At 34.8% G+C, this 9,973-nt stretch overlaps 1 protein-coding gene across 2 annotated transcripts; it reads left to right on the top strand.

The window, feature by feature from the left end:
• The first annotated feature begins 13 nt into the window (after positions 1-13).
• PRS2 (phosphoribosyl pyrophosphate (PRPP) synthase 2) lies at positions 14-5,033 on the top strand. Of its 2 annotated transcripts, none has more exons than XM_022303727.2 (8): positions 14-335; positions 785-958; positions 1,693-1,941; positions 2,137-2,280; positions 2,371-2,538; positions 3,184-3,253; positions 3,618-3,699; positions 4,519-5,033. In XM_022303727.2, the coding sequence occupies exons 1-8, from the start codon at positions 204-206 to the stop codon at positions 4,694-4,696; spliced, it is 1,197 nt and encodes a 398-aa protein (XP_022159419.1). In that variant the 5' UTR covers positions 14-203; the 3' UTR covers positions 4,697-5,033. The 2 variants fall into 2 exon arrangements, with proteins under 2 accessions (XP_022159419.1, XP_022159423.1); XM_022303731.2 differs by lacking the exon at positions 14-335 and adding an exon at positions 360-483.
• The last annotated feature ends 4,940 nt before the right edge of the window (positions 5,034-9,973 follow it).

Genomic DNA, 9,973 nt, shown 5'->3' on the forward strand with positions numbered 1-9,973 from the left:
CCGGAATAAGATGCCAAAATTTCCTAATTAGCGAGCCGCTGCGAGAAAAGATAAATTTTCCGCAGTGCCGCCATTGATATATATATATATATATATATATAGAAGGAGCTCAGAAGGCGTTGCTTCTTCGTCATCCACTGAAGCTGCTCAATCCTTGCCTTTTCTGCGGGGCTTAACCCTAACGAGCTCTCGCTGAAACGGAGATGGCTTCTGTGGCGTTGACTCTGCCTTCTTCTTCTTCGTCGTTGTCGTCTCTGTCCGCTGCTGCCTCTCTCGACCACAGAGCGTTTGTGTCTAATCAGTATCGCTCGCGAATGTGTTCCAGTGGCGGAGTTGTATGCCTCCTCTCACTCTGTCTTTTCTTTTTGAGATGCATGTTGTTTGTTTGGGTGTGGACTTTCAACTCTGTGAGTTTAATGCAATGCCGGTGATTCGTGATGTTGCGCTTGATTCTGGATTTCTTTTGGTTTTCTGTTGGATTTGGTAAGAATTTGAGATGCTTTTGGGAGTGGAAAAACGAGATGGATGATTGGAAATGTTAAATATAATTGTTTTTATTTCTTGTTTTTGTTTTTCATTGTTTGTAGTGAGTTGTACTTATACTATGTTTCGTTTTCGATGATAATTACTAGAGGGGAAACTTTTGTGGTTTTGTTTTTTCTCCTCCGTTGTTTCTAATAGTTCTGGTTCTAATAGCTTTTTCTGGTAAAAGTTGTCACTATCTAAGTCTATTGCATGTACTCTAATGTTCGTTTCTTTTCCCTTTTTAACTTAATTCTGCCAGAGATTTGATCTGCCCGAGTCTCTGAAGCATGTGAATGGGAAACCAACAATTCCAGTTGTTAGTGAACGGACGCTGCCCAAGTTCTTGGAGTCGGCTCGCATGGAGAAAAGAGTTAATAGAAGTAGTACGCGCTTGAAATTGTTTTCTGGCTCTGCAAATCGTTTACTTTCACAGGTTTAGCCTTTTCTAGTGTACTCGTGAAACGTTTTTCACTCTACAATGGAATGGAAGTTTTATGTATATTATAACTTTTCAAATGACTGTTCATTAGTCACCAACAAGCTGGCGTAATTTGTGGTGGGGTTTTCTTTTTCTCGATTGCTAATCTGATTCTTGTTTGTTTTCAAGTCTTTGGATGGAGGGGGTTTGAAAGGTTTTAATAATTATGTCTTGGTCAATGGCTGGTCATACTTTTCGTCTTGTTGGTTTACTCGAAGTGAAATTTTCACTGGCTATTGTCTAATCACTTAACTTACTTAATTCGTGAGCAAGATTTGACTTTACATTCTATATTTTAGTTGCCTTTACTTTTAGCCAATACTCTTTAATTGTCTAGATATGATTGATCTTTACACTTGATGTTGCTTATTTAAGTATATCATCACATTTTCATAATGGTGCAAATGATTTTCAGTCGGCATTCAATGAATTCAGTTTATTCTCCTACAAAATTTTTTGATGATTTGGTTGAACTTGTGGGAAGGTGGAATGATAGAGAGATTTTTATATTTATACATTCGGAGCATCAATGTTGTGTTTTGTTTTCAATTAAAGTGTCTGACAAGGTTGAGTGGTTTTGTCTATCAAGGTCTTCGGATTGAAAAACATCCTTAGCAGCATGCAAACATGGATCTATCTTTTTTTGGAGGCCAATCTTTGTTTGCCAAATTGAGTTGTTTACTTCTCAGGAAATTGCCTGTTACATGGGGCTGGAACTTGGAAAGATCAACATTAAGCGGTTTGCTGATGGTGAAATATATGTTCAATTGCAAGAGAGTGTTAGAGGATGTGATGTATTCCTAGTACAGCCCACCTGCCCCCCAGCCAATGAGAATCTCATGGAGCTTTTAATTATGATAGATGCTTGTAGGAGAGCCTCAGCCAAAAATATTACTGCTGTGATTCCATATTTTGGATATGCTAGAGCGGATAGAAAGGTAATCTTTTCAGCTGCATATCTTTATAACCCATGTTTAAGGTATTTGGCAGTTCGATTCTTCTGATTTTTTTAAAGTTTGAATAGAAGAGAAATAATGAGCACATACTCATTTACATTGGATTGATTCGGAGTATTATTGCACAAAATTGGTTCCAGTATTTGATGTTCAACTGTATTTAAAATTTTTCATCAGACTCAAGGGCGTGAATCCATTGCGGCCAAGCTTGTTGCCAACATCATTACGGAAGCTGGTGCAAATCGTGTTCTTGCTTGTGATCTTCATTCTGGGCAATCCATGGGTTACTTCGATATTCCTGTGGATCATGTAAATTGCCATGTAGGTTCATTCTAGTTTTCATTGCCACTACCACTAATTGGAAATATTGGATCTTTGCTAAATTTTGTGTTGTTTTCATCTACTTTATAGCCTGTGATTCTCGACTATCTTGCCAGCAAGAGGATTTGTTCTAGTGATTTGGTAGTGGTTTCTCCTGATGTTGGAGGAGTTGCCAGAGCACGTGCTTTTGCTAAAAAGCTGTCTGATGCACCTTTAGCTATAGTGGACAAAAGGCGCCATGGTCACAACGTTGCTGAGGTAGTTTCATAATACTATCTGTGGCTACAATGTTATTTTATTTTCAGATGTATTCTCTCGTGAACTCAGTAAAATATGCACCAAAACTATTTGAACTGAAATCCATTATCTGATTCACATAATTTGGAAGAAATGTGCCATAATCGATTCTCCATACAGGGAATTGATATTCTGATGTTTTGTTGGGTTCATTAACGGAATTTTACTTATTGTTTTTTGATCAACAATATGTAGACTGCTCTGTTGAAACACCAGAGCTTCCCCTATTTCTTCAGAAGTTAACCCCTTAACAAAAGAAATAAGAGGGTAAATGATCTGGGTTATTGATGCATTTGAAGTTAAAGAGTGACTAGGTCATCTTGTATATAAAACTATGGTGATGCTGAAGCATATTGGACTTCTTTCACAAAGCAATTTGTTGACTAACCTGCTTTTTAGTTGTTACTAACCTATTGGACGAGGCTGATATCATCAACTGCATGCATCGTTTAGTTTTCAAGTAATGAATGTTCAATAGGGTGGCTTTCTTTCCTCTCTTGGAAAATTAATCGGATGTTAATGGATAGAGGAAAAGCTATTCTGGACTAGAGATTCAGTTAAATTTGCTTATAGCTAAAACTTTAAGTTTATGCAATGTTTTTACAGGTAATGAACCTGATTGGTGACGTGAAAGGAAAGGTTGCAGTTATGGTCGATGACATGATTGACACAGCTGGTGGGTTAAGAAATCCAATATCAAGTTCTTACAATATATTCCTGTTAATGGAGTAATTAGACAAATTTATAGAAGTAGCCAGATGAAACTGATGACTTAAAAGAAAACGGTAAACATGATCAGGTATTAAGCTCTAATAATAGGTCATAAGAGAAGGGGGAACTCTTAATTGCTAATGTCAGTAACGTCCATACTCTATGTGGTAAATAATTGCCGTCTATCTTATCCCACTTCCTCAAAGATATCTTGTTTGCTAAATTTTTTACTCTTTTATTTTACCTTTTTCGTTTAGCTCAAAATGATGGTATATTGCAAAATGGTTCTTCTTATGTAACATGTCTTATAAGTTATTTGTGAGTTGTAGGAACTATTACGAAAGGAGCTGAACTGCTCCATCAAGAGGGAGCCCGAGAAGTTTATGCTTGTTGCACCCATGCTGTTTTCAGGTATTTACGTCTTTTTGATGTTCAGTATTTTCCTCCCATACCCTGAATGCTTTTGACTCGTATAGGGATGGGACTAACCATAACTTCTCAAATAATCTTTTCCATTCAATTTTCTTATATCAATTAAAACCACAAAATGCAAATAAATAATTCTGAAGTTGTGTAATATCAATATCTTGATTGAGGGTGAAGATCCCCATGCTTGTCAAATTCATTGAGACTGGCTTTATAACTATTTTATTTGTTTTTTATTTTTTTAAGAATTTTAAATTTAGCTTATAAATATTACTTCATCTATGTTTCTTTGCTTTGTTATCTACTTCTTTTAAATAATTTCAAAATCTAAGCTTAAAAACTTGGTTTTGATTTTGAAATTTGGTCAAGAATTCAAATGTGTTTCACCGAAGAAATTGTAAGGAAGCCAGCATATTTAAAAAACAAAATTATTTTCTAACAAAACCTAAATGAGTGTAACTCCTGAAACTTGTTAGTTTTTGGAGGACCAAAAGATGCAGACCATCAAACATTCCATTGACATATCAAAAGCTTGAACGTTCTAGCTTTTGCTAGCAACTTAAACTGGACTGTATCTCCATATTGCATAAGAATCCGATAGAATTACTTAGTTGACTGTTTGGAATTTTTACCTGTTGGCTGTTTGTAATTGCATAATCATATGTCATCGGTTCACCACTTCAATTTGAGAGTGTTTCTCCATTGCTACTAATAAACTAGTCTTAAGAAGTATTCAGTATGTATAAAACACCTTGTGCAACACTTGACAAAGTTTCTTTCTCCAATTGTGGCCTGCTTTTGCAGCCCCCCTGCCATTGAGAGGTTGTCCAGTGGCTTCTTTCAAGAGGTGATAGTTACAAACACAATTCCAGCCCCTAAAACTCACTTCCCTCAGTTGACAGTCCTCTCAGTCGCCAACTTGATGGGCGAAACCATTTGGCGCGTTCACGATGACTGTTCGGTCAGTAGCATTTTTCAATAAACCCCCCCAACGGAATCACAGAACTTCAGTTACTGCCCCATTTATTTATGGAGGTTATGAAGCCAGCTTATTTTATCCTTGGCATATAGTTAGTTCCCTTCTTCGTGACCCCAAAAAAATGAAACTAAGGCCCTCCCTGACTGAAAGTGTCATGTTTACAAGAGAATAGGTTGCCAATCTTATGGCAGGTTCCATATAATAGATTAGTTAGCTCATGAAATACTGTCTTTCAGAATTGAAAGTGGGTTTTTGGGTGGACCCTAAATCAAGGTTTCTGTCATTCAGCAGCTTCCTTGAATGTATAAATATATCCGAGTCTCATTTTCGTTGTCTTTAATTATAAGCATTTGCAATTTTGAGCCTACATAAGCCTTTTTCTTTTTCTTTCCTTTTTTTTTTTTTTTTTTTTTTTTTTTCCGTTTCTAGCCTATATAAGCTCTGTAATTAGCTAGATTTCTCTTGGAAAAATTTCTGGTGCTGCGGAAGTATCTACTCTTTCCATTCACAATTTGATAATTTATTAGGTAATTTATTATTTTTATTTTGTGTACCCGAAATCAAATGTGACAAACAATGAAGGGGAGTAGTAGGGTAGCACCAGAGGGTTGGAGTGATAACCACATGATTTAAGTGTTTTGTTTAGCTTGAAATTTATACCCAGGTTTTTCTTTTCCCCCTGTTCTTTAACAGACCGAAGGTATATTGGGCGGAGATTCAAATTCTTTGATGATTTTTTTTTTTTTTTTTTTAAACATTCATAGTGATAAATGGGTTAAATTATAAGAATTTTTGGAACTTTTTAGACATTTGTAACATGTAAGGTTTTAGAATTTGTAGACATGATCTTAAAAGTGGAAGTGAAGGGACTAAACTTATAATTTGATTTTAACCAATTAAATGATTTGTAAGAGTTTTTGTTATCAAGAAAATACTAAAATTTAGAAGGGTTGGCAGTCCTAACTTTCTTTTGCTTTAGGCTAATGCATATTTTTTAATCAGAGGTTCGAATTTTTACTTTCACGTTTTGTTGTTAGGTTATTTCTAAACCTTAAAACAAAACCGATGTGGAGTTTTGAGAGTTGACTCACTGCCTATGTGTCCTTTATGCCGAGTCGTTTTGAAGCTTACTTGCCAATTGGACTGACGAATATTGATTCTTATCAACTAATAAAATACGGAGAATTTCTTCTAAAAAGATTATATTTATATATTGACGGCTTTAAAAAACGTGTTTAACATGAATTAAATTTTTAACATTTTATGTATATCTTTAGGACAAAAAAAACATTTTATCCTGGTCGGACTAAAGCTCAATTGTGTGAGTTCGAATCTTAAAGGAAAAAACTCATCAATCTTATTCTATTTTATTTCACGTGAGAAACTAATTATTTCCATTTAAATTGGAATTGGCCAATCAACTGGAAAGTAAAAAGAAAAAAGGAATTTGAAGACTTATTTATGTAACATCTTTCCATCAACTTTCAAATTTATCACACTCTCGAGTTTACGATCTTCGAAAAACTCCCTCTTGAGTTTATAAATTACATTTTATTTTAACATAAAAGTAAGGAAAAAAAAACACACGAAGTAGAGGGAGAAAATTTCATTGAAGAAGTTGGCATTCAAGTTTCTTCAGTTTTATCCTCCGGCTCAAGCACCGGCGGAGTAATTCCCATCCCGTCGCAATATTCGTTAACGGCGCCGCTGAACTCCGGCGAGAACTCTCCGCCGGACGAAAAAATCACGCCGCTGCATTTGAGCGGCAGGCCATGTAATATCACTTTGCAGCAATCGAAACTCACCTCGATCTCACCGCTCTTCAACGACATGTCGATCTCATTCTGGCACCCTTCCACCGCGTTTATCGCGTCCCAACACGCCGCCGCCGACCAATCGTCCGAATCAATCGCCTCCGGCTCCGGAATCTTCCTGAGGGAGAAGGCCGATTGAATTGACGATGAAACCGCTAGGGCAAAGAGAAGGAAGCCGAAAAATCGAACCGATTTCGACATCCTTTGCTCGATCTCCTCTTCTCTTTCCCCTTCGCTGATTCTCAATTGCACTGGTACGTCTTCGATTCGCTATTTATATATAGATCTACAGAGAGTGACACCATTTTCTTGCCAGAAATCTGAATTTCATTTAAGGCTTCGGTTTCTTTTGTGCGTAATTTAATACAGCTTTTAGTTAATCGATTTAATTTTGCGTTCAATGAATTAGATTAGATGTTTTTGACGCTTGGGTTTCAGTTCCGTTTTGCCTGCATTTATTGTATTTGAGTTTCTTTAACGTTCTTACATTACTAATTCGATTGATTAACTTTATCGCTTCCATCATGTTCGCAATATGTAGAACTGATGAGAGATTTTTGTATGCCAAGAACAGAGCACTGATACTTTTGTAGTATTTCGAAAAAAAAAAATTGTAGTATTGTTTTATGTTTTTATAATCGGCTAGATTAGGAAAAATACGCCTGAACTTTGTTTGTTAAAAAATATTCACATCCTCTTTTAATTCCAATACTTCTAAAAAATAGCAACAAAATTTGGAACGTGACAACTTAGCTTAAGTTTTAAAAAGATAAAATGTGGTATCTCAAGGAAAAAAAAATGTGGAAAAAGTTATCCTTATTAAAAGAAGATTAGGACAAATTTAGGTATAATTGATTTTTGGGTGAAATACACTTTTTAGTCCTTGAACTTGAAAGAAGTCTAAGTTTCTCTTTGGACCTTATATTTCAATCCTCAAATGAAATAGTCTGGCCCTGGTTCCTCGCCTACTCCACATTCTTCCCTCCCATATTTTCGTAATTGTTCACCAAACTCAGGATCAGTTTAATCCCATGTTTTCTTGCTTTCGATATCATAAAATCCAACCCCTAAACAGAGCATTTGCAATTAAAAAAGAGAGAGAGAGAAAATCGAAGGAATGAACATCTGTTCAGTGTATTGGCCAGAGAGTACTGTAGATGTTATATCTGCCATCGCTGAAGGTCCAAGTTCTTCCGATGGCGATGCCATGATTTATGGCTTCTTGGGAGGCAGAGGAGACTTTGGTCCTCTGAGATGGGTTTGAAGATGAAATTTGAGATTGAAATTGAAGGTTGAAATTTTAATCCCATATTTCATTTCGGAGAAAGATGAGAGAAAAATGAAAAAAAAAAAGTCATATTATTTAAAGCCACATCAGCATATAACTCACCTTGCAACATCAACCTTCTGTTTGTTGGAGTTTATTATAAGGGACTTTTTAAAATTACTTTTTAAATGTTAGGAATCAAACTGTCATTTTTTTTAAACATGAAATGTCAATAATAATATTGAAAAGTTAAAAAGGATAGATGTATTTTTGAAATAGAGGAAAAAATTCATAATAAATATATATATTCAATTTAGCATTTTATAATTCAATGGAAGTTTTGGATCTTTAGAGCGAGATAATATGAACGACCAAAAGATTAGAAGAGGAAGAAGGAAGAAATTAAGGGGATAATGGAGCAAGGTTTTGGTTACATTATACGTGGAAAAATCAATCTTCATTCCATTACTTTTTATCGTAAATTTTTAGTTTCATCGAATTGCATCTTAACTTTTTGATGTAATTTTAACCTTGTCATAATTTCTTGCTTTGAGAATTATTAAGAAAAGCATACATATGAAGCATATACTTGGTATCAAATTGAGAAATTTAGAAAAAAAGAAAAGAAGAAGAAAAAAGACATTAAAGCTTTACTTTTTGAAAGTTTACAGTGAAAATTAATACAATATAACCACGTTGGTTTACATACTCGAAGCTGTATTGTTAATTTGTTAAAGTCAAAATAAAATAAGAACATTTTTTTTTTTAAGTTCGAAGACTAAAATATACCTATGAAAATTTAGGGTCAAAATAGTCATTTCAAATGTAATAAATATAAAAGTTCGAGATTTAAATTTATCGATAATTACGAAAGTTTAACCAAATAATTCCAAAATCCTCCCACAATGACTCACTCTTCTTTGTAGACAAACATCAAAAGAAACACGTCATATTTTATAAACAAAACCAACACAACAACTCGAAGACAAAATGTAGCTCATCATCCTTTTCTCTCAGTCTTTGACTGTTCGTCACCGCTGTTTGGTGTTTCCGTCTTGAATTTTTTGTGTTCCCTCTCGAATTCATAAAGGACGGGTTCCAAGGAGTTGTTCATTGAGAATTGGCAGAAACTTACCTTGACCTCAGAAGAAGATGGTTCTACTGCAATTCTAACGATCATGAGATTTGAGTCTAGTCTTGTGGGTAATACTCTTTTGAAACGTTTCACTTCCAGCGAGGTCTTTAGGAAGGTTCTGAAGCTTGCTTGGCATATGGAAGAAGCTTTTTCGATCGAGAGTTTGGAAAGAAATCTCTTCTTTTTAGTGTTCCCTCGAGTTGTGGATCAAACTGGCCATTGGATTTTTTTGATAAATCTCTAATTGTTCTGGAGAAACCAACCTCATCAACCAAGGTCTCAGACTTAGAGTTCAACAAAGTATATTTCTAGAATGAATACGCAAGTAAATTTTTTGGCAAAACATGCTATTTCTTCTTGTCTTTCGGTCCTTTGGGACATGTGTTTCTCATCATGGCTCTTAAGTGCTGTTAATAATGGATGTCATATCTCAAATGTAACCCTTTGTGGTATTTAATGAGGCTTTATTTTACCCCTAAAACAAAGCTTAACCAAATAAATAATCATGATACTTATGATTTCCTTAAATTATATAAAAAAAAATAATGTAATTGTGATAGGTTTAATATTTACGTATTTAGTTACTATTGAATAAGTGTCTTTTTCTTCTCTAGGTAGCTGCTAGCCAATATTCCAAACTTTTTCCATTGTCCTCCTTGTAAATATGACAATTACTTGTACATTTATAACATTAACATGGGATAGACACATGCAGTCAGTTTATATAAAAATAGAGTAAATCGACCAAATTTTATTTTTTCTATCTTTTTCTTCGAGATGAGCTTCACCTTTTTCCTATCAAAAAGTTCGATGAAGCATGCTTATAGCTGTTGATTCGTTGGTCAAAATCTCAAGTTGACGGTGTTATGTTCTTGACAAATAGGAGAGACGAATGGAGAGCAAAGAGAATTTTTGGTTTTAACATCAAATTTTTAGTAATAGTCAGTATAAAGATTCTTACTAACCGTTTAAGAGGTAACTATTATTTTGTTTTCACATGCCTACATTTAAGAGTAAATATCGTCATGGTCATGAGCTTTTAAATTTATTTCATTTTGAATCTT

Source organism: Momordica charantia, assembly GCF_013281855.1.
Source record: "Momordica charantia cultivar OHB3-1 chromosome 6 unlocalized genomic scaffold, Mcharantia_2.0 BLBB01000006.1, whole genome shotgun sequence".
Taxonomy (NCBI): Eukaryota; Viridiplantae; Streptophyta; class Magnoliopsida; order Cucurbitales; family Cucurbitaceae; genus Momordica; species Momordica charantia.

Excerpts from the sequence above, each read along its gene's own strand:
- PRS2 (XM_022303727.2), top strand. The coding sequence starts at position 204 with ATGGCTTCTGTGGCGTTGACTCTGCCTTCTTCTTCTTCGTCGTTGTCG. Across the intron at positions 959-1,692 it reads CAAATCGTTTACTTTCACAG|GAAATTGCCTGTTACATGGG; the intron begins GTTTAGCCTTTT and ends TTTACTTCTCAG. Across the intron at positions 3,700-4,518 it reads TGCACCCATGCTGTTTTCAG|CCCCCCTGCCATTGAGAGGT; the intron begins GTATTTACGTCT and ends CTGCTTTTGCAG.